The 21,020-nt window shown below is 54.8% G+C and overlaps 8 protein-coding genes across 8 annotated transcripts; 4 read left to right on the top strand and 4 right to left on the bottom strand.

The window, feature by feature from the left end:
- Positions 1-66: 66 nt before the first annotated feature.
- On the bottom strand, positions 67-1,200 carry PUNSTDRAFT_103695 (Metallo-dependent phosphatase; the record flags this gene model as incomplete). The annotated part of the gene is made up of 6 exons (XM_007384693.1): positions 67-391; positions 448-505; positions 565-690; positions 746-799; positions 860-881; positions 935-1,200. 6 exons carry the CDS (start codon positions 1,198-1,200, stop codon positions 108-110), a joined length of 810 nt encoding a protein of 269 aa, XP_007384755.1. The 3' UTR covers positions 67-107.
- Positions 1,201-1,236: 36 nt separating this feature from the next.
- PUNSTDRAFT_103690 (NAD(P)-binding protein) lies at positions 1,237-2,453 on the bottom strand. Its single transcript, XM_007384692.1, has 4 exons — positions 2,261-2,453; positions 1,950-2,203; positions 1,703-1,888; positions 1,237-1,637 (listed from the first exon to the last, which is right to left on the bottom strand). The coding sequence occupies exons 1-4, from the start codon at positions 2,436-2,438 to the stop codon at positions 1,329-1,331; spliced, it is 927 nt and encodes a 308-aa protein (XP_007384754.1). The 5' UTR covers positions 2,439-2,453; the 3' UTR covers positions 1,237-1,328.
- A 1,481-nt stretch (positions 2,454-3,934) lies between these two features.
- Positions 3,935-4,267, top strand: PUNSTDRAFT_24318 (uncharacterized protein; the record flags this gene model as incomplete). The annotated part of the gene is made up of 2 exons (XM_007384691.1): positions 3,935-4,003; positions 4,064-4,267. Coding segments are annotated over 2 exons (273 nt in total), but the record flags the coding sequence as incomplete, so codon positions are not given.
- Positions 4,268-4,694: 427 nt separating this feature from the next.
- PUNSTDRAFT_114152 (PLAC8-domain-containing protein) lies at positions 4,695-5,676 on the bottom strand (the record flags this gene model as incomplete). The annotated part of the gene is made up of 5 exons (XM_007384690.1): positions 4,695-4,774; positions 4,831-4,898; positions 4,954-5,084; positions 5,146-5,315; positions 5,382-5,676. The coding sequence occupies 5 exons, from the start codon at positions 5,674-5,676 to the stop codon at positions 4,695-4,697; spliced, it is 744 nt and encodes a 247-aa protein (XP_007384752.1).
- A 378-nt stretch (positions 5,677-6,054) lies between these two features.
- PUNSTDRAFT_88245 (uncharacterized protein) lies at positions 6,055-12,821 on the top strand. Its single transcript, XM_007384689.1, has 38 exons — positions 6,055-6,114; positions 6,174-6,247; positions 6,301-6,326; positions 6,379-6,446; positions 6,505-6,674; positions 6,735-6,787; positions 6,838-6,854; positions 6,907-6,924; positions 6,974-6,997; positions 7,058-7,221; positions 7,275-7,453; positions 7,504-7,511; positions 7,569-7,660; positions 7,721-7,818; positions 7,876-7,968; positions 8,030-8,093; positions 8,165-8,228; positions 8,279-8,358; positions 8,420-8,435; positions 8,488-8,568; positions 8,624-8,839; positions 8,888-9,223; positions 9,277-9,466; positions 9,522-9,888; positions 9,938-10,130; positions 10,183-10,353; positions 10,412-10,441; positions 10,498-10,581; positions 10,635-10,751; positions 10,801-10,858; positions 10,914-11,109; positions 11,165-11,265; positions 11,325-11,637; positions 11,691-11,921; positions 11,972-12,281; positions 12,332-12,455; positions 12,510-12,576; positions 12,637-12,821. The coding sequence occupies exons 1-22, from the start codon at positions 6,064-6,066 to the stop codon at positions 9,011-9,013; spliced, it is 1,782 nt and encodes a 593-aa protein (XP_007384751.1). The 5' UTR covers positions 6,055-6,063; the 3' UTR covers positions 9,014-9,223; positions 9,277-9,466; positions 9,522-9,888; positions 9,938-10,130; positions 10,183-10,353; positions 10,412-10,441; positions 10,498-10,581; positions 10,635-10,751; positions 10,801-10,858; positions 10,914-11,109; positions 11,165-11,265; positions 11,325-11,637; positions 11,691-11,921; positions 11,972-12,281; positions 12,332-12,455; positions 12,510-12,576; positions 12,637-12,821.
- A 157-nt stretch (positions 12,822-12,978) lies between these two features.
- Positions 12,979-15,023, top strand: PUNSTDRAFT_144227 (RNA 3'-terminal phosphate cyclase). The gene is made up of 6 exons (XM_007384688.1): positions 12,979-13,242; positions 13,299-13,529; positions 13,590-14,122; positions 14,188-14,551; positions 14,622-14,881; positions 14,941-15,023. Exons 1-4 carry the CDS (start codon positions 13,074-13,076, stop codon positions 14,392-14,394), a joined length of 1,140 nt encoding a protein of 379 aa, XP_007384750.1. The 5' UTR covers positions 12,979-13,073; the 3' UTR covers positions 14,395-14,551; positions 14,622-14,881; positions 14,941-15,023.
- Positions 15,024-16,777: 1,754 nt separating this feature from the next.
- Positions 16,778-18,417, top strand: PUNSTDRAFT_88239 (cell cycle control protein). Its single transcript, XM_007384687.1, has 5 exons — positions 16,778-16,898; positions 16,957-17,090; positions 17,148-17,919; positions 17,987-18,149; positions 18,247-18,417. Exons 1-5 carry the CDS (start codon positions 16,811-16,813, stop codon positions 18,284-18,286), a joined length of 1,197 nt encoding a protein of 398 aa, XP_007384749.1. The 5' UTR covers positions 16,778-16,810; the 3' UTR covers positions 18,287-18,417.
- Positions 18,418-18,828: 411 nt separating this feature from the next.
- PUNSTDRAFT_103674 (ribosomal protein L15) lies at positions 18,829-20,304 on the bottom strand. Its single transcript, XM_007384686.1, has 6 exons — positions 20,192-20,304; positions 19,972-20,135; positions 19,749-19,908; positions 19,493-19,593; positions 19,352-19,437; positions 18,829-19,115 (listed from the first exon to the last, which is right to left on the bottom strand). The coding sequence occupies exons 1-6, from the start codon at positions 20,273-20,275 to the stop codon at positions 18,973-18,975; spliced, it is 738 nt and encodes a 245-aa protein (XP_007384748.1). The 5' UTR covers positions 20,276-20,304; the 3' UTR covers positions 18,829-18,972.
- Positions 20,305-21,020: the final 716 nt, after the last annotated feature.

Raw genomic sequence — 21,020 nt, 5'->3', positions numbered from 1 at the left:
CATCGCTGTCGCGCCTCGACAAGATCAAGGTCGATTCAAGTAACTCAATCTTGTCGTATGACATCGCGCATGGGTACTATATACCATACAGCAGCTCGAAAGCTTGACTAGTTCAACAAATCTACGATAATTGCCTGCCGCCGCAGAGAAGAACCCAACGCAGCGTTCACGAAAACCCGTTCACCGCCGGCAATATTACCATGTATCATGACCCCATGAGCTTCGTGGATGTGGCCAAAGACGTGAAGCCTGCAATTGGGGAGGTCCTCGAGCCGGGATCGAAGAACTGCGCATCCAGCTTTCACCCCCTTCCGTGTCGCGTCCAGGATATCGTGCGGAGGGGTGTGCGTTATCAATATGTCAATATCCTCCGGTATTCTCGACCACAGTTCTAGAGAGCAATAAGAGTCGTGCGGATTGTTTAGAATGATATGCACCATCACCGACCTGTCGCCTGTCCTTGGCCATGATACTTGAAAGCACCTTGCGCGTACAACGGCGAGGCCTTGGTGTTGATAGAAATTCAACAGTCAGGTGAAGAGCGTCTCATGTACGTGTACTGACCGGAGATGCGTATATCTTCCAACGTCGACCACCTGCTTCAATCTCTGTAGCCTCGTTCTCAAGGTAACGGATGTTGGCTCCCAGGGCCGCATGGCCTTTGACCAATTCACGAGCAGCTGCCAGCTCCTTTGAACGTATCAGTAACCAGGACGCCGATGGAACAGCGTCACCGGGAGCGTACCTCGGGGGGCATCGACCCCGTCCCTTCCCAAGTGAACAACGGATCAAGGCATAACTGATCGTACCAATACGGACATCAGGTTCCAAGCACGGGATCCCTGGGAGTTGCACCAACATCGTGGTTCCCAGCAGTCACTCTGCAAGTTCAGATATGAGACCGCGGCCCAGCCCATCGGCCACACATATTCACATTTTACATGGGTGGTCCATGCTCATAAGCCAGTTCGTGGTGGTCTTGAGGTGAGCGGTGTACCCCCAGCTGCTCAGGTCTCCTGCATGTATCAGAACGTCGCCCGGTGGTACAGGAAATAGCTTCGAGTGGTTGTCGGAGATGCAAACGAAGCGAGTCCAGCCCAAGCCTGGATGAGGAGGAGGGGCTATTGGGTCGTGTTCCACGTAGATGCGTGCCCCAGAGCGAGAAATGATAACAGGAGTTTGGCTTGAGAGAATGCTCATGGCGGAAAATTGAGAACTATATGCAGTAGGCGCTTGTGGATGATGACGAGCGCTAATATGATCATGACAGCACTTAAAGCTACAGAATCCATTGCAACGCAATGGCCGACATGTTTATGGTACCATCCTCAAACTGAGATTGCCTCCAGCGTATGTTTCCACACTCGCTCCTGTCCTTCGACGGTGATGAACTCGTCGCGACGTCGTAATGTTTTCCCCGTTTCGCCAAATCGTAATACGCGACCTTCGCCTTCGCCTTTCAGTAGAGCATACAGCATGAACTCACCCGAATCACTGGGCGACCGCAGAAGTATCCAGGCGACATAGTCAATGACAACCTTGAGCAGCAACGGTACATCGAAAGGTAAGGAAGGCGTATACACGACGCCCGGATTCGTGTGAATAGTCGTAAGCCATGGGTTCTCGGTAACGAAAGCCTTGCAAGACCGTCATCATTAGCCATGAGAAGGAGCGATGAGCAGGCCTCGGAATGCATATGTACCTCAAGACTGAGCTCCTGGCAGGCCGTGATCGTTTTGCGAATCTGAAATATGCTAGTCTTGTAGAGCTTTCTCAAATCGAGGTCGTCATCCGTTTCGATCTTTCGCCCAGCCCGACCCGCACTACCGATAGAGAGGAGCTTGGCAGGCTCAGCCATCTCCCGAGCTTTGCGGAGTAAAGGAAGTAGCTGCCAACGAGAGATGAGCAACTTTGCATCCGACTAGACGCGCCTCATATGGAATACTCACCTCGAGGGTGAACAGCCATCGAGCGTAGTATGACGCAGCCGCTTTCTTCTCTAGACCTTCCTCCGTTGGCTCGTACCCGTTTAAGTTGACGAGCGCAATGGTGAAGACGAGATAGTTAAGCTTTGGAAGGCGGGAAATCAACTCGGAGGTGACAGCGCGGACATTGCGCATGAGCGTTGCTTCACAGTAGACAAACTCGTGCTTCGCTGCAGCAACGGAGGGTTTCGGCAGTGATGCGATGATACGGTCGGCGGCTAGACCGACAAAACACGTCAGCGACAAGAAGGTAGGTCACAACGACCGTGGCACACCTTCGCGATTCCTACCGCATATTATAATATGCACATTGCCTTTCGTATGACGTGCGAATGCTTCCACAATGCCTCGACCAATCCCACTCGTCCCGCCGATGAACAGCGCGGTCGGTACCGTTGACAGAGCCGATAGAGCAGCGGCATTGTAAGCCTGCGCTTCAGTGAGGGATGGCATGGTATGACAGTCACGACAGAGCGGTGGATGTACGCAAACACGCACGAGAAAGCTGCTTTCGATGCGGCACAGATGATACGTAAGTAACCCGCTACCGGGACCTCGTCGGCAATCTACCTACCTACCTACCTAGCAACTCGCTGCGGTCCTTGCACAACGCAAAGAGAGTTTGTTAGCTGTGATGGAAACAACGAGGATGAAAGCTATCACGCATAGTCGTCAGCAATTAATCGCACGGAAGATGCGCCAATATTGTATTGATCTATGCAGTCGCAATATTCCGCGCATAATGAGTTGATGCGATCGACGTGCCGTGGGATGTTCGCCGGAACGTGTTTCGGACGTCCTCCGAAGTGCGTCTTCGGTGTACTTACTCTTGAGGGGGCACCAGCTTTCGATTTTGCGTTGCTATCCTTTTGCCGCCTCAAGCCAAGATATAAGCACCATCTTTTTGTTATGTGCGCTAGCAATATCATTGCAGACTTGCCTGGGCACGAGCTGTGGATGACATTTGTGAGCGATGCGCTGGCGGCTGAGCCGGCTTCATGCCATTCACCTGCGCCTGCTTATTTGTAAATGCAATCCATTCCAGATCAAGATTCTTCTTGTGGTGCCTGCTGTACTGGATTCTCAACAATTCTTGACGACCCTGAGCCAAGCTGCAACGGTCTATCCGCATATTACCGGTCGCATCGTACGCATTGGCGGCGCCTGGAAGGTATCTTTGATTCTTGCCGGAGAACGACGAGCTTCAACAACATTGTCCGAAGATACGATCGACTTGTCTGCCTATTCCCACTCAAATCTCGGCTGAGGATGGCGAAGATGCCTCGGCTCTTGGCCTTACTGAATCGGTGGTACAGCCTAACATATTCAAGTTCCTCCATGATCAAGCTGCTAGGAGCGGGCCTGTTGGCGAGGATACGCCCCTATTGCGATTCAAACTGACCCTCACGAAGAAGGAAACTATCGTTGGCGTTTCGTGGCATCACACGCTCGGTTTGTCCTAATACATGGTCGGAGTTGCACAGGGTCACACTGACTCTGCTGCAATAGGAGATGCGACGGCTCTGTTTCACTTGCTGAACTACCTCTCTCTCATCTACTCCGGCTCGCACACAGACGACATACCTACCCTCCGAAAGCATTCGTTCCCACATCCTAGCCCCGAAATACTCATGAAATATAGTCCCTGGATGCCACATCTGACGGAAACGTATACTTTGACCGAACTTGGAGACCGCTACCTCCAGGCAGCATCCAACAGAAAAATCGTCCCCCTCAACGTGAGGATACCTCGAGCCTCGTTGCAGGTGTTCCGGAATGCAGTCTGCGAGAAGGCGCAGACTCAGAAGCTAAGCTCCCAGGACTGTTTGTCGGCGTGGATTGTGACCGTCCTCAATCGTCATTACGATGGCGCGCCAGTGAGAATAATCACGAACGCAGCCAGTGTGGGTTGTTGATTGATTTCTCCTCGCATAAACTGATTCGCTATCTCATCGCAGTATCGCAACGTAGAAACATCCTTCACTGATCCGTGTGTTGGCGGAAATGCCATATATATCGTACGTACATCGTATTTGAGCTGTGCCCACCCTATGACGTCGCTGACACATCACCTATAGCTTCGTTCCAAACCCGTGGACCAGAAGGATGTGTTTGACGTCGCACATATCGCGTACACCATCCGACGGTCCATCGAAGATGGCCGAGATCCGGCCTTTATAGGAGAATATATGTCCGCCGCGAGTTATCTCATGAATGAAGCCGCCAACGCAGATCGTTCAATGTTCTTTGCACCCGAGCTTCAGACATTATCCGTCAACTCGCTGGCGACGTGTGTTCATCATCCTGCCCCTGTTTTGCGTCGCTCCTTACTGATAGATGGCGACCAGGCTGGATTGGCGTACGATCGCTTTCGGGCACCCACCCGCGAGGTTCCACGTCAGCGGGACGAATGAACAGTATCTGCGCGTGTTTCGCGCAAATGATTTGCATCCACAGGGATCGGAACAGTATGATATCGAGATATCTCTGGGCGTACCCAGTGATATGAAGACACCGATTCTCAGAACCATGATGGTCGAAATGCCTGGTTCGAAATGTGTATGATCATGATTTCCGAAGGTCCGTCGGTGATCTGCATGTACATTCTCAGGGACGTCCCCTCGGCAAGGGAGTACCTCGATGACCTGCCACGAAAGCTACGTAACGTAGTGCTGTTATATCGTGGCGGCCGACATCTATCAATCAGGACTATAAACAGATGGGACACGCTGTCCAGCAGCACATGTCCATCATGCCGCAACAGCAGGCCGTAACCTCGTCTTTCTGGCCTGAAGAGAAGGTGAGATCAGCGCTCGCTGGCCGGGGAGGACTTGAGTGCTCTTACGCTCTGGTTTGAATGGTCGATCTGCAGCATCTATCGCTAGTTGAGTAGGGTCGACTGGAGAGCACGTTCTACCGTGGCAAGTTCGTCAGGGATCATGAATAGCGTAAGAGGGGGTCCACGCACTCTTCTTCTAGTTCTAGCTCCCGTGCCTCCTGCGTCAAGGCGCAAGGAAGACAGAATGCTGATGTAGCGCAGTCGCTGCTCGTGCTCCCTGTGATTTCGTAGCGTTCGCGAACATCCTTGCGGCCGTCCATCTTGGCGAAGGAATTCATGTGTAAGTATTCGCGGTAGATCTCGTGGGTGCGTGACACTCGCCTGTAATGTGAAACAACAGCAGATGAGCGAGAACAGTCCAAAGCCGGTGCACTCGACGGTGCAACACTCTCTCCACTCGTCTGGAAGGGGATATCCCTTCTCTTCCAGATTTCGGAGACGTTGCTTGTTAGTCGTATGAACGACACATGGGCAAAAGAGCGAAGAGAAGACTGGGGATGCAGGCGGTCACGCAATGAATCCGGAGTAGGAATTCGTAAGGCAGCTAGCCTGCTCACATGTTTTGGGCTGCGAGACGGAATCGAGCAAGTCGTGGCTCCATGCCCTTGAACCATCTAGCCCGTCACGAGGCAGGTTCTTCACGTTTCGGTTGCCACCGCTAAGACTCATGCCTAACGTTGCCGTGGGTTGTTGAGCCACATAGTCGCCGCCCCAAGGAAGACGTTCTGAATGCGGCTGCGTCTCGGGATGAGAGTGTGACCTGGAGCGAGCGTGGGGGTTCGGAAGGTCAAGAGAGGGCTTGGGCGAGGGAGATGGTGCCGCCAGCGTCTTTTCGTCCACGATGTCCTGCATCTGCCCAACAAACCGATGTAGAGAGGGTGAAAGGGTAAGAGGCGGAAACTGCGGAGAAAAGCTGCATTCCGTCTCCATTCATATTAAGCTGCGATGCCTCGGTCCATTCATGATCACGCCGAAAAGGACGTACACACAACAGCCATCTACTACAAATGGTGTTGGCACAGCGTCGGCATCGCGCGCCCCGTTGCTGAAGCGCTGAAGGCTCTGAGGATCCCACGCTGTGTGTTCGTCGCCGTCGCCGCAAGAACCAAGCTGAGACTCGAGCTTGAGCTTGGGAAGAGTCAGATCCGATCGGGCGCTTCGTCGCAGCCTCGCTTTGTCAACTTTCAACGTGCACTTACTATCGCTCGACTTCGTTTTCTGTTGTTTGCTCGAGGAGATATGGATAGTCAACTCGATCTTATGATTCGAGAATGGCTCAGACTGGACCAAGTTGGTGTCGCATCACCATCTGCGAAGGCGATACTTCATTGATCATCCCACCATTCAAGAACAGCGCCACCCGCGCAGAGGTGCAGGCCCTGCTGGACCGTGGAGACACGGTCGAGCTTGAGAAGCGGATGAGGTATGCTGTGCCCCTTGGTACCATCTCATCGGATGCCGAGTAACGTAGTTCAGGACGCGCATCGAGTTCGGGACCGCAGGTTTGCCCAGTCCATCCACTGGAGAGGAGACATTAGATTGTGATTGCATCAGGACTCAGAGGAAAGATGGAGGCGGGATGGGCGCGTATGAATGATCTGACCGTCATCCAAGCGTCTCAGGTTTTTGGATGATCCCTTACGTTCGCTATGCCATCCGCTCAGGGGTGATACCCACCAGGGATTGTGCGCGTACGTTCTGAAGAACGTGAAGGATGCCGCCACGCGCGGAGTCGTTGTCGGGCATGATCATCGTCACAACTCTGAACGATGGGCTGAGCTCACGGCCACTGCGTTCATCGCGAAAGGGATCAAAGTGTACCTGCATCAAGGATTGGTTCACACACCGATGTTGGTTTATTCCTGGTCGGATGGGCCGCAGTACAATATTGATTCCGAACTCGTAAACAGGGTTCCCTTCAGCGTGAAATCGCTACACGCTGCTTGCGGTGTGATGATTACAGGTCCGTGATCTCCCGTTGATTCTGTCATACAAATGATAATCCCCACGTAGCTTCCCATAACCCAAAGGTGGGCTCGCGCGCTTCCTACAATACTCGCCTCGACTGACCGTTCGTGGCAGCAAGACAATGGATACAAAGTGAGCAGTTGAATCTTCTCTTTGCCTTGACGCGGCTAAGCTGTCGCAGGTGTACTGGGAGAACGCCGTGCAGGTTCGTTCGCATGAGCGTATATGTGATCGTAATCAGCGACCGACACATCATCTGCCTCAGATTATTGCCCCTCACGACAAAGGCATCGCCGCTGCCATCCTCGAGAACCTCGAGCCTTGGTCATGGGACACGGACAAGGCCGTGTCTTCCTCACTCCGCGCCGACGTTACAGCGGAAATGCACGAAGCATATTTTGCAAACCTGGCAGCGCGGAGCAAAGACAAGTGCGCTTTGCTTCCATTCCCAGAACGTACCCGGCATGCTGATGGGGTCGTAGATCGCTGAATGCAGCGTCTTCGCTCGTCTTCGTCAACACGTCTATGCACGGCGTTAGCCATCCCGTCGTGACGCGCGCATTCGACATCTCCGGGCTGAAGCCGTTCATTGCTGTGGAAGAGCAGAAATTGCCTGACCCAGAGTTCTCGACGGTGCGGTTCCCCAATCCGGAGGAGAAAGGTTTTTCGTCCGCACAGTTGTGTTACGTTGAGTTTGACCGTGATTCACAGGCGCTTTGGTAAGCTCCGGCGATGAGGATCGCGATTGAGAATTTGCGTCGACATGTAGTCATCAGGACCTTGCCCTCAGTACGGCCGACAAACACAAGGCGAATTATGTGTTGGCGCAGGATCCAGATGCGGACAGGTTCTCCGCTGCAGAAAGAGGGTAAGCGGCTAGTCTTCGTTCCCTCACCTGATAGACCAGCTGATCGGTGTGTGTCCTTAGTGCTGATGGTCGATGGGTCACCTTCACGGGAGACCAACTAGGCGTCCTCTTCGCAAGCTGGACACTCGATCAATACAAACAGACAGGAAAACCCCTATGTTCGTCACCCCGGTAATCTCATGGTTCGTCGGACGAGAGTTAATGCCTCTTTAAAGCGAAGCTCGCCATGGTGGCGTCCACGGTCAGCTCGAAGATGGTCGAAGCAATAGCACACGCTGAGGGTTTCAAGTTCGTAGAATGCCTCACGGGTGAGTCCCTTTCAACTGCATGAAATAAATTTTCGATTGGGGTTTTGTGCATCCTGCACAGGCTTCAAGTTCATCGGGAACACAGCCTTGAATTTGGTTGCGGAGGGCTATGAGGTGCCATTCGGGTGCGTCTACTGACTAGCTGTTTTCTGCCTGCGTCAGTTCACTCAGTGCGGTCAATGCTTCCTTGATATAGGTACGAAGAAGCCATCGGCTTCATGTTTGGTGACCTTCGCGACAAGGACGGTGTGGCTGCTACAGTAAGCATACTGTTCGACTGTCTGGTACGATGCCTGGATGCCTTGTCCAGCTCCAATTTGCAGAGATGGTGGTCTCTTTGCATCAGCAAGGCAAAACGGCAAGCTCCCATTTGAAAGAGCTGTACGCCAAGTTAGTGACACACGCTTTCATCTGAACGGAATTTTTCATTCATTACCCTTCTTCATGTTAGATACGGCTACTTCCAGGTTGGTTGCCTTTGACTTATACTGAGGAAAGGCTCAAGAAGGCACCACACAGACAAACAACAGTTACTTCCTCTGCTATGACCCATCTACCATAGACAGGATCTTTGCTCGGATTCGCAACTTCGACGGCTCGGTCCGTCATGTTGATCACTTGCCTGTCTCTGCTATTGATCTCATTTGAATGTTAGGCGACTTCTGATAAGCCAGCCTATCCGAAGACCCTCGCAGACTTGACGATCACAAGCGTCCGCGACCTCACCATAGGTTACGACAGTAGCAACCCGCCAACCTACAAGCCGACGCTACCGCTGTCGTCTGGACACATGATTCAATTCCGAGCTGCCAATTCTGATGGGTCAAGTAAGATCGTGCTGACGACGCGGACAAGCGGCACCGAGCCAAAGGTAAGCTTCCGATTGAGAAGGCGCAGGGACCAGCTGACCCCAGGCCAGATCAAATACTACCTTGAAGGTCAGGGCTCCAATGTGGAAGGGGTAACGGAACTATTGGGCCGTGTCGTGAGCGAGTTGGCGGAGAATTGGATGCAAGCAAGGAAGAATAATCTGGGTCAACCTTAAGCATGACGCTCCCAGGTTCAAGGGCGACTTGAAGAATTCAATGCACCATAGCTTACCTGTTTACTGCCGGGATCGCACTCCCGCATCGCATTTGGTCCAATAAGATACATACATACATCATCGCAATCCATTGCCTTTTTCGGTGCGAGCAGCCGTCAATCGAACACATAGGAGGAAGCCTCGCACCAGCTCCAGTCTCGACCCCAGAGCCTGCATGATGACGATCAGCGACAGTTCTGGAGGGCAATGAGGTGAATACGTGCCCAGATCCGAGTAGCCCAGCCGCTCCAAGACTGTCCATGGAGGAGTCAAGGACGACCCAATCTGGGGTCGCTACGCCGGTCCGAATAGGGATAAGACGTGCGGCCCTCTCGATCCCTTCATCATCATCTGCTAATACCAGCAGGGCGACAGCAGTTGCATCGGTGGGATGAGGATGCAGGAAAATGGTTGCTGTGAAGCAGCTCATTATCAGGAAGGACTTTCCTGACGCGTTCATGAGGCTTACCGAGCGGCCAGCAATCAATCAAACGCGTTCCTGCGAGTAGGCAATCGTCTTCCGTTCGGAACGGGGTTCTTCCCTCTTGCAACAGCTTGCCCGGAAGCTCGTCTCGAGGACTGCCGATCACGACCAGGTTCCCGGCACCGAGAGCGCCTTTCTCTATCCGGTCAAGGGCGGTAGAGCCTGTGACGATGCTCGCGTCAAGCCTGTGGTATACGTTCAGATCGTGAGCTAGGCGTGACCCGCTTGAGGCCGCGCGCGTTGATAGGTCATCCGGGACAACGATAGTAATGGCCGCCTGCGAGCTCAGGATCCGTTGTATCCTGCCTGAAGGCTGACCGAGATAGGGGGTATCTTGCCGCGTTTCATGAACCTACGTCTGGTTAGCGACGCTAGAGAAGATCAGGCAAGGTGGGAATTACCTTCCATCGCCGTTCGGCATCCAGCTGTAGATGCACCGTTTCCGGAAGATGACCTCTAGAGATTGGAACGTGCAGTCCATCGATGACCAGTTCGGATGTCGTGATCTGACTAGTGTTGAATGACAGGACATAAACATTGTGTGCGGACACGAGAGTCGTGTCCCCGAGAGTTTCAACGTTGATTCTTCCCAAGCTAAAACACCCACTGAACACGACTACAATGTGCCAGGAGTCGAGGCACTAACCGTCCGGGTGTGCGCAATGCCAAGATTCTCCAGCCGTAGAGGGATCCAGACTCCGAAGGGACGGCGACCGTGAGAGTAAAGGGCGTAGTAGGTGCTGTTGGCTTAGCGTCTTGGGAAAGCGCGTGATCAAGGAACCGCTGGACTTCATCGTTGGCGAGTATGGACGGATACCTGGATCCAATTGAAGGTCAACGTGGGGTAGCGCATGGGAAGGGCAGAGCCAGTTCACCAATGTTGCTGGCCTTGGTCCTCACGTAAGCTACGGGCACATGCTCGGCAATCGGCAGAGTACAAGAAGGCAAGATAAAAACTCACTGGACGCTTGCATTCGCGTTCCAGGTTCGTATCGTCGCTACTAGCTCTCGACTATGCCACGTCGGCACGTTATCATCGTCACCCCTGTTCGGAAGTGTCAGCTGGGGCCCGCTTCGCATGTCTGCGGGAGTACGCACCCATGCACCGCCAAGATAGGAGTGTTCGCTAGATTGGTCATGAAGAGGTCGTTGTCGTCGGGCGTCAAAGACGATTCCAAGATAGCTTTCAGCGACGGGTCGATGAAATGTGCCGAACTTAGAAGAGGTCAGCATATGACGGTGAGAAGCATGTAAGAACGCTAACCGAGAGAGAGTCAATGGGATGTACGCCTGGGACTTGACGTACCCTGCGGCTGGGACAGCTATGACATTCAATGATGAGAGCTCGTTTTCAGCAACCTGGAAACCAGCAGCTACCTGCCAATATGCGGTCAGGGAATCTAGCAGCGTTCCACCACGCCCCCTGCCCGCCGTTCGAATGACCGATCATCACGACTTTCGTGTTATCTGCAATGCGCCATGGAGCCCAACCGTCGTTCTTCTTCAAGATCGTTGTCAAAGACTCGAGCGAGGCCCAAACATCGTCCGAGCTTGGACCATGCCAGTCAAGACCCTGAGTCCAACTTGTGAGAGGAGCGTTGCAGAGTGCATGGTATCGGATGACTCGCCCAAGAAGTCCGTCCCGATGGTACAACGATCCAGCTATGCTTTTGCACAGGAAGCGAGTCTACCCAAAACGGCATGGAGAAAATGTCGACACCGGCGCCATCTGCAATTAAGCTGGCTAGTCAATATCGGTCGTAAGAGTGGTTCGAATGGAGGGCGTACGCAAGGCGATGATCGGCGGCCGGGGTTGCTCTTCATTCTTCTCCAAAGGAGAGATGACATAGAAAGCGGTAGGAGACGTTTCGGCGTAGAAGTACGAGGCTTTGACTTGGGAGCCGGTACCCGCAGACAGCTCCTTGACGTGCTTGATTTCCAAAGTGACTTCAACCGTGGTAGATTCCTTGGGGGAAGATATTTGCAAAGTAATAGGTAGTTTCGACAAGTCTGATGTGGACGTCTGAACAATCTTCAAGGGGAGAATCCGAGTCTGTTTGGGCGCGATCTCGGTGGGTTTGACTAGGAGTACCTGCAAGCCCTGAGCGTTCTCGAGTCAGGCAAGCTCAAAGGGAACAGGAGGAGCACTCTCACTTCAATCGGCTCCGTGAGATGAGCCTCGCTGACGGTCCACCAACCACCGACGCTGCGCACCCCAACACCTAACGCTTCTCCGAATGCCCAGTCGCCCAAAAAGTCGCAAACAACGTCGTGCGTCGCGTCGTGGACGAGCTCATGCCGCGGTCTCTCGAGATCAACAGAGATATTTATGCTCAAGGTCGGGTAAGGCCTGCCGGCGGAACGCGGGTCTCCGAACAGCCGAATCTGCGAGGAATGAAGAGCGGAAGTCGAAAGATATGCTATCGGGACGTTACCTCGTAGTCTCCGCTGATGAAGAGGTCGTAGGTTGTAGCCTCCGTGAGAGACAGACCGGGGAGATCCACCGATTGAGGCGGCGCTCTTTCCAGCCCGTATATGTTGCCGGAATACCACGCCGGAACGTGATTGCGAGCTGAGGTCGGGATGACGGTGAAGAAAGATCCTTGGATTAGCGAGACGAGCAATGTAGGCGGTTCGTCGAACGTGCTCCTCCGTGTTTCCGGTGGGTAGATTGTGAGGGTGCTCCGAAGGACTGTGTGATGCTGGAGAGCCGCCCATCCCTCTGTAGCGCGCAGGTTTTCCCACCTGTCACTCAGGTCAAATAGGAGTAGCAAGACAAGAGAATCGAACATTACCGGATATGTGGGAATGAGACCTGGAGGTTGCCGTCCCCGTCTGCCTTCGCCTTCGTCCACCCTACGCTACCACCGTCCGCGTACGCGGAGGGCCACGACGAGTTGTAGTCAATAGGCTCGTATACTGGATAGAGTGCGTGTTACAACTAGCTGCGTGCGGGATAGCAGTGCCTCATACGTTTCAGGGGGAAAGACGGCGAGAGGTAATGTTGTTCCCTAGCATGAATCGGGAAAGGACCAAGTACCTGATCCCTCGTTTTTGTAGTGAGGAGAAGAATCGGCGAGTTTTTGCGCGACGAACTCACATCCCAGTCTGCCGATACCTCGACTCTCCAGTCGGTGCTCATGATGCCCGTTTGAAGGACGTGTTGGACGGAGTCTGGGCGCGTGGCGTGCGCCTGAAGTACCCAGAGAATGGAGGCAATGCATATTGCAAGGAGCGGTACCGAAGCGAGAGTCATCGCGCGTCCGTTAGCACGACAGTCTATCGCGACAGTACTCTACAGGCAACATGGCGCCGCAGCGTCAGTCCGGAAATGTCCAGGGACTCAATACTAGCTGTGCTGCTTCTTCCTGGGAAAGCACCCACGAGGTTTGACCGATGCATCTCTCGTCCGTTGTTGGTGCTGACTCCGTTCGCAATACATGACTCTTAGTTCGTGGCCTCGAAGCCTTTATACTTTAGCATCCACTGGCCCGAGATCACTCCGAAAACATTTCCCCACAGGCTACTTGCAAGACGATGACACCAGCAAGTGCGCCTAAGGTGCTAGACGGCAGCGTGCTCGAGGGCGGTGGTCAACTCCTGCGCAACTCCATGACACTCGCTGCGCTCACCGGCAAACCCATATCGATCAATAACATCAGAGGCAGACGAAATCCTCCAGGGCTCAGGAATCAGCATGCAGCAGGTTCGTAATTGCCGTGCACATTATGAGTCCGGCAACGCTGCTTACCGTGGGTTCAGGTCTTCGGTTGGTCGCAGACATAGCATCGGGTGTGCTCGAGGGAGCTCGGAACGGGTCTTCTGAAATTGACTTCATACCGCGGGACATACAGCTCGGCGATTATCTTGCCGATCCGGGTACTGCTGGCTCCACCACTCTTCTGCTCCAAGTCTCTCTGCCCTGTCTGATCTTTGCTCCAATGTCTGGCATTGGACCCAACGGATCGAAGCCTTCTACCCTGACTCTCCGAGGTGTGCGCGCATCCTCGCTCATGTGAGCTCCGGCGTGTACGATTGATGTAACCCCCGAAGGCGGGACAAACGCCAGCCACGCCCCGCCGATCGACTACACGCAGCACGTCTTCCTTCCTTTCATCGGTCGGCACTTTGGTCTCTCGCCCGATATCAACGTTCGCAAGCGAGGGTACTATCCCAAAGGCGGCGGAGAAGTCGTCGTCACCGTTCCCGCCGTGACCGGCCCGCTCCCCGCCGTGACACTGACCACCCGCGGGGCCGTACGGCAGGTCCGAGGTCGCGCGTACGTCGCGGGGGTTTTACCCATTCTTGTGGCGAACAAGATGCGGGATGCTGCCACAGCTGCGTTGCTCAAGCATCCCGGTATCAGTCCGGAGATGATCGAGATCGAATGCGTCAAGGAAAATGAGGCGGATGCGGTGGGTACGGGGAGCGGGATCGTGCTGTGGTGCGAGACGACGGAGGGCTGCGTTCTGGGCGGGAGCGCGCTCGGCGCTAAGAGCGTGAACGCTAAAAAGGTCGGCGAGAGCGCCGCTGCCGAGCTGGTGCGAAACCTGGAGCATGGCGGATGTGTGGACGAGTATCTGCAGGCGAGTTCTTGTCTACTCGTCTTGAAAAGTCCGTTCACGAGGGCTGACTTCAAAACGAACTGCAGGATCAGATCGTCATCTTCATGGCGCTTGCGGAAGGTGTCTCGACCGTTTCCGCTGGACCGCTGACAATGCACACCCGCACAGCAATATGGGTCGCAGAGCAGTTGACAGAGGCCAAGTTCGAGGTGAACGAGTCTGATCCAGCCAAGACGACCATCAAGTGCATCGGAATCGGCTACCGGTCGCCGACATCGGGGCAAATGTCGTAGTTTACATTGTCGTGTCATGCAGCGAGATGCGCGTGCACCGCAGTAATATATGATGATACATCATAACAGTCGTGCTCTCCTACTCGCATCCAACGCCTTCGTCCGTTTCCAGGTATCGACAGTGAGCTCCGGCTCGTTCGACGAGAGTGCATACAGCCTGCGAAAGCACGAGTGAGAACAACATCTCGTCGATCCTCACAGAAGGAAGGGGGGGCGATGACACGTACTTTGCCAGCGTCATTCGCTGTATCAGGTCTTCGCTCGTCACTTTGTCCTGAGCGCACGGCTGCGCCTGACGTTCGGCCACGAAGTCGGCCTGAATGTGCTCCGACGTGCCTTCGCTCACGCCGATGCGCGGCGCTCCTTTCGCGCCCACCACCAGGGCGCGGAAGGCGGCGAGCTTCTCGGGGGACGGGAGTGTAACGGACGAAGCGGGTTTGTAGAGGTCGGCGCCATTCTTGAGGTCAAGTGGAAGGACGAGGTCCGTCTCGAACCAACGATACGTCATTGAGGAGTCCACCATAGAGAAGAGGAGTGGTACGCTACCTGGAAGAAGGCGCTTTTCGAGCCTTCCGCGAGGATGATGAAGGAGATGTCGGTAGGGAAGGAGAAGGAGCTGTAGGGGAACTGGTAGGCAAGCGATTGGGTCGAGAGCACTTCTTGAAGCGAGCGGATGTTCATCACTCCTGTCACGATTGTTATGGTCAGAAAAAGCTCGCGTACTGTCATGATGGAGAGTTACCTTTTTCGACGAGCTTGCCCTCCTGTACGCCGGCCTCCGTGACGAGGACAACGCTGCCTTGAGGGAGCTGCAGCGCGCCGCTGTGTAGATCTTCGCCTTCGGCATCGGCGGACGCGTGAGAGGAAGGGGCGAAGGCATCTTGGTTGAGTTTATCAAGTGAAAGCGGGAGGGTCGAGAAGAGCGGGAGCAGGAGGGAGAGGATGTACGAAAGGGTGGGCGTTTGAGCAGAGGCAGAGGCTGGAGCACTGGTTATTGACGACGAAGAACTGGTAGATGCCGGGCTAGTTTGGGGTGGTGGTACGGGGAACCGGGAGAGGGTTAGCGAGGGAGGAAGGAGGGGCGGATTGCGGGATTGTCTGAGGGAGAACGAGCGTCAGTATGGCAGCGAGCACGTTGTCATGAAAAGGACATACACTCGTCCAAGGCATGTCAGGAGAATCCATTCAGCTGCCTCGCGGTCTCCTCCCAACGCCTCGTCGGCAATCCAAGTGATGAGTTCTTCGCGAAGCGCATCGCCGGTGCTCTCCGGTGCAGATGGCGCAGCTGGGAAAGGTCTTGAGATCACGGCGGACGCGTGTGGGCGTGCAAACAGGACGTGCATGGTTGGCACTTCGGCTTGGTCTTCATGCCCGGCATAGGAGTATCTGGGAAGGCGAGGTGAACAAGGTTTAGTGCTGGTGAAAACGGCGCACATACGACTCCGAACTAAGGATGCCAACGAATGTACCAAGCTCGGTAGTTTTGAAGGACTCGGTGATTGCATTGTCGTATATCTATTCAATTGTCAGTTCACTGGCGCCCCTATGGAAGCCTGCCGCGGTGACCTTGAGCTGAACGCCAACGTGCGGGGTATTGGTTATGGGATACTTGTGCGACCGTGTTGACGATGAGGAATGACCGGCGGAGCTCGATGCTGTAGCACTGCTTGAGCGAATCGGTAAGCGTAAAGATGGGTCGGCGCGTACCTGACGAGGGGCCATCCAATTCGCGGGTGCACCACTCGCTCTCCCCGGGCACGGACACCGCCCAGAACGTGCTGCATTCCCGGAGATCTGCGTAGTTGATCACATCGGACTCGGAGTCTGGTAGCGTGGTTTCAATGCCCCAGCCTCCAGGGCGACCTTGTCGGAGCTTTGAAAGGTACATCTCCGGCGAGGACGAAGTGTCTTGGACCATGCCACGAAATCTGACGAGCGACCCAGAGGGGTGGCTGCTCGGGCCATTTTTCACGCCAAGAACGGGGATCTGGGGACATCGGAGCGTGGGTCTCGGATTACACCAGACGACGTTGCGTTTGCTTACCTCGTCAAACGCGTCCGCGGAGCCGAAGATGGCGTCAAAGTGCCTTGACACCGCCGCAGCAAAGTCGGAGTGGTCTCCAGAGCCGTAGAGATCGATTAGCGCCTGGGTCGGGTCGCGAAGCGCGTCGGCGAGCAGAGAAGAGACCATCGTGTGCGCTCAAGCTTAAGACGCGTGCAGCAAAGAGGAGCGAGATGAAGCGCGTCCGTGGGAACCTTCGGCGCGCTGTCATCGGACCGCCGTCAGCACATGATTCCGCTCTCAGTGCCGCACAGCCCGCGTCGCCCAGTGCCGTCAGCGCCGAGCTCAGTCTGACCCAGCAACGCCGACCGCCTTGGATCGCGCCTCCACAGGCCATCGCCAGCACCACCAACGATGGCCCTCTTCAACCGCCGCAAGAAGCCCGACGACGACTCCAATGCAGAGCAGAAGAAGGAGAAGGGCGGCTGGCGACGCCCCGCAAGTGCGTTCAACCTTCGCGGGACTTCTGGCACGGCGCAAAGACTTATCTCCTGTCGCAGACACGGCCTTCAAGCAGCAGCGGCTGAAGGCATGGCAGCCTATTCTGACCCCGAAGACGGTCATACCGACGTTCTTCATCCTCGGAATCCTCTTCGCGCCCATCGCGGCGCTGCTCATCTGGGGCAGCGACCAGGTCAGTCTTATATCCTCTCGTGTGTTTTGGCATCGCTCACATGCACCACGAACGCAGGTTTCCGAGATGACCATAGACTACACCAAGTGTGATACCCTAACGCCTTCGTCCGACGCCTCCTCGCCTTCATTCACCAAGCTCTCTTCCTCTGATTACTCCTACCGCCTCCGTTCCTCCGCCTCCTCCGCCTCCATCTCGCCTCCCCAATATGCCTTCGTTCAAAACAGCTCCTCTGCCGACCCATCCACCCGCAACCAGTGCATCGTCCAATTCGACGTTCCGCTCAAACTCGACCACAACGTATTCCTCTACTACAAGCTCACCAACTTCTTCCAGAACCACCGGCGATACGTGAAGAGCCTCGACACGGATCAGCTGCGCGGCAAGGCGGTGAGCCACAGCACAATATCGGGCGGCGCGTGTAAGCCGCTCGACGTCAAGAAAGTCAACGGTAGCGACAAGATCATCTTCCCCTGCGGCCTCATCGCCAACTCGGTGTTCAACGACACCTTCTCGAACCTCACCCTCGTCTCCTCGTCTTCTTCCGGCACGTACACCTTCTCGGAGAAGGGCATCGCATGGCCGGGCGAGGCGAAGAAATACACGTCGAAGACGAAGTACTCGCTCGACCAGATCGTACCCCCGCCGAACTGGGCGTTGCGATACCCGGACGGGTACACGGATGCGAACCCGCCGCCGGACCTGAAGAACGACGAGCACTTCCAGAACTGGATGCGCACCGCCGGCCTGCCCACGTTCACGAAGCTCTACGGGCGCAACGACCACGACGACCTCGAGGCGGGCACGTATCAGATGACCATCAACATGAGTACGTATTCGATTTTTTTTTTCACCGCTGGGCGGATGTACGGGCGCTGATGGTGATCTGCGCACAGATTTCCCGGTCAGGCCGTACAAGGGCACGAAGAGCATCGTGATCAGCACCGTCTCGTGGATCGGCGGAAAGAACCCCTTCCTCGGATGGGCGTACGTTGGCGCCAGCGCCCTGTTCATCCTGCTGGGCATATTGGGAACGATACGACACGTGGTTAAACCCAGGTACGGAATGAATCGCGTTGGACCGTGCTGCACTTCTCCGGGCTCGACGCTATGCGATCGAATGCGCAATGGACGTTTCGCTGATATTCTGTTTCAGGCGCCTTGGCGATATGTCGCTCCTTTCATGGAATCGGTGAAGGGAGAGGGTCGTTAGTCAACGGTTTCTTCCCTACTTAATTCGTTCATGCCCTCCTTTGTGTACCCGAGTACCCGAACATCATGTGTAATATCCAGTTGTGGGACATTATCTCTATTGCGTTAATATGGCAGTTCGGGACCTCGATGCCAGTTGTCGGTTTCTGCGGTAGGTAAGGTATGGTATGATATGGTATGGTAGTTTCCGCTACCTACGTAGGGCCAATCCGGAGGACAAGCGATCAATCAAGTGTACTCATTGAAACTGATTACCGACGGCCCCACATAATACACGCGCTGAACGCTCGTCCGTCAATGCGGAGAGATAGGCAGTCGACTAGAATCCTGTCGTGTAAGGGGTAATTACGCATGGTTCGCCCGTACTGTTAGCATCTGTGTCGGCTGGTGGAAGCATCGACAGACGATGTAGAACCTTCCGGAGGCGTAAGTATTCATCATTCGACCCCAAGCACGCAAGAGTCAGTACGGATCCACAATCTGAACGATCCATAACGAGCTCAAGACTTGGTGGTGCTGGTGAGAGCCCTATCGCGTGCGGACGGCATGCGATTCCGATCTATATTCCTGGTACGCTGCTTATATTAGGGCGCTGAGAGGAAGGACGAATCGATAACGACTACGCTTGTACGTGAGATGCGGTGGGTAGTTTCTAAGGGTCGCGAGATCTCTACTTCCGCGCGCGGTCGAAATCCTCCTTCCGGTACGCCGTCAGCTGCTCCGAGAGCGTCTTCCAGCGCTCCTGAACCACGGGCATGCGTGCGATACTCTCGGGTGCAAGGTAACCCCGGTTCTTGAACGATGTGTACCACACTACAAAGGTAAAATGCGATACAGAAGCGCGGTCAGTCAGGCAGCAGTCACACGAGACGTAAAGGCAAAGAAGAACAAGGAAAACGGTTCTCTGGCAAGCCAAGAAATAGCTTCATTTACAAGATCCGCCATCGCGGGTGTGAGATCTGGAGTGAAGAATGCGAAAGGACCGTGCGTGAATGGCGAAAGCGCAGGGACCAAGTGGGAGGGAAGGGATCAAGTGACTGGTGACGTACGTATATCCTCCCGCTTGGTCGGTGCGGCATCCACCCTGTCCGTCCGGCCCTTGACGCAGTCGTACAGAGCAAGTCGGTTGTAATACCTGATGGCCACGTGAAACTGCGGCAAGACGCTCGTTCAAGGAGATATCTACATACCTGCAGAAGACGGAGCCTCCGGCTTCTTCCACAGCCTTGATGGCGGAAGCGGATGCGCGAGAGGGCGCGATATGAATGGGAGTACGCAAGTTCTTCGCGCCCTATCGTAGAAATAATTCAGCCTTCATTCCAGCACAGTGTTAAAAGTGCGAGCCGGTGGGAGTAAGAAGTCCCAAAAGCAGCGGCGCCCACAAGGTCGACATCGCAACAGGGAAAGCATGGTACGGAAGCGGGATCGACTGGAGGAATGGCTTACATCGCCCAATAGTTTTACCCCGTCGTGTACGTCGTGGATGCATCCACTGAGGAGCAATTCTCGCGCCGTGATGGGTTTGTCTGGTGAAGAAGTGAGCCTACCGGTCTCTATCCAGTGCTGCACGCGGTCCAGGTTGACTGGCGCATATGTTTTTCCATGACTGTCAAGGTTTGTATTGTGTTAGGGATGCAACAGGTGCGCGGAGAAGAGGAGTGTCGCGCACGGGTTGATGAACCCCCGCTTGGGTATGAGTCGGACCAGGGGTGTCTGGCCACCCTCGAACTGAAGGCGAGGTTTACCGTTCCCTCCGCGAGCCTTCTGACCCTTGTGTCCGCGGCCGGATGTCTTTCCTAGACCAGACCTTCGCCCTCGCCCCACGCGTTTTTGCTAGCAATGAGCTCGAATGAGGCATGGCAGAGGTGTAGTGCGAATCTGCAGCTTACCGAGTGTAGCGAGCCCTCTGCAGGAGAAAGGTTAAGAAGATGGACCTTGGAGGTCGCGCCTCGGACGGAGGTCGGCTTGAGCATGATGTCGATGGAGGTCGCCCGCAAGCCGCAACGAGGAGGGTGCTGGAGCTGAGCACAGCCACTCAGTTGCACATAAATTGCAAATTCACCCCACGTGGAGGACTTAGGTCTTTGACTGCTCTCACCGTCTCTGTACCCGCTTGCTTTGCACCGCTAACGTTCGTAATGCCATCGCACACTACCGGCACAGCAAACACACTGGAAATATTAGACTTCAGCCTTCACTCACTCAAGATGATTTCGTACGTGTGCTTCATACGCGGCTCTGGAAGAAACTCGGGGCGAAGATAGCCGGCGTCGGGGTTCCCAACGACTTTCACATCCACGGAACCGACATCATATTGCGTGGAGATCAGACGTCCCAATGCTTCCGTCACAATTGAGTGCGAAGCAGCGTAGCCGGGCACATATACATATCTTAGACACCCACCGGAACCCTAGTTTCACTCCTGTTTGCTCCCCGTACCGTGGCTGTTTAAGTATCCCATTGCTTACCTGGCGACGAGTGCTGTTCCTTTTTAAAACCGCTGCGCACGTTGATTATGCACCTGGAGTTTTGATGAACGGCCTCCGCAATTTCACGGTCGATGCGGCTACGACGGTTTCCGCCTCGCCCTCGGCGGCATCGACAACGATAGCCGTCTTTCCGTCCGATATCGTTCCTTCGTCGTTGGACCCGACATTAGCGCCGTCTTTATTGGCTGCATGCTCATGTGTGTGTGAGTAACCTCTCGACGTAGTTTAT

Source organism: Punctularia strigosozonata (genome assembly GCF_000264995.1).
Source record: "Punctularia strigosozonata HHB-11173 SS5 unplaced genomic scaffold PUNSTscaffold_8, whole genome shotgun sequence".
Lineage (NCBI taxonomy): Eukaryota > Fungi > Basidiomycota > Agaricomycetes > Corticiales > Punctulariaceae > Punctularia > Punctularia strigosozonata.
Note: the sequence above shows the minus strand (reverse complement) of the source record. Positions and strands in the feature narration are given on the sequence as shown.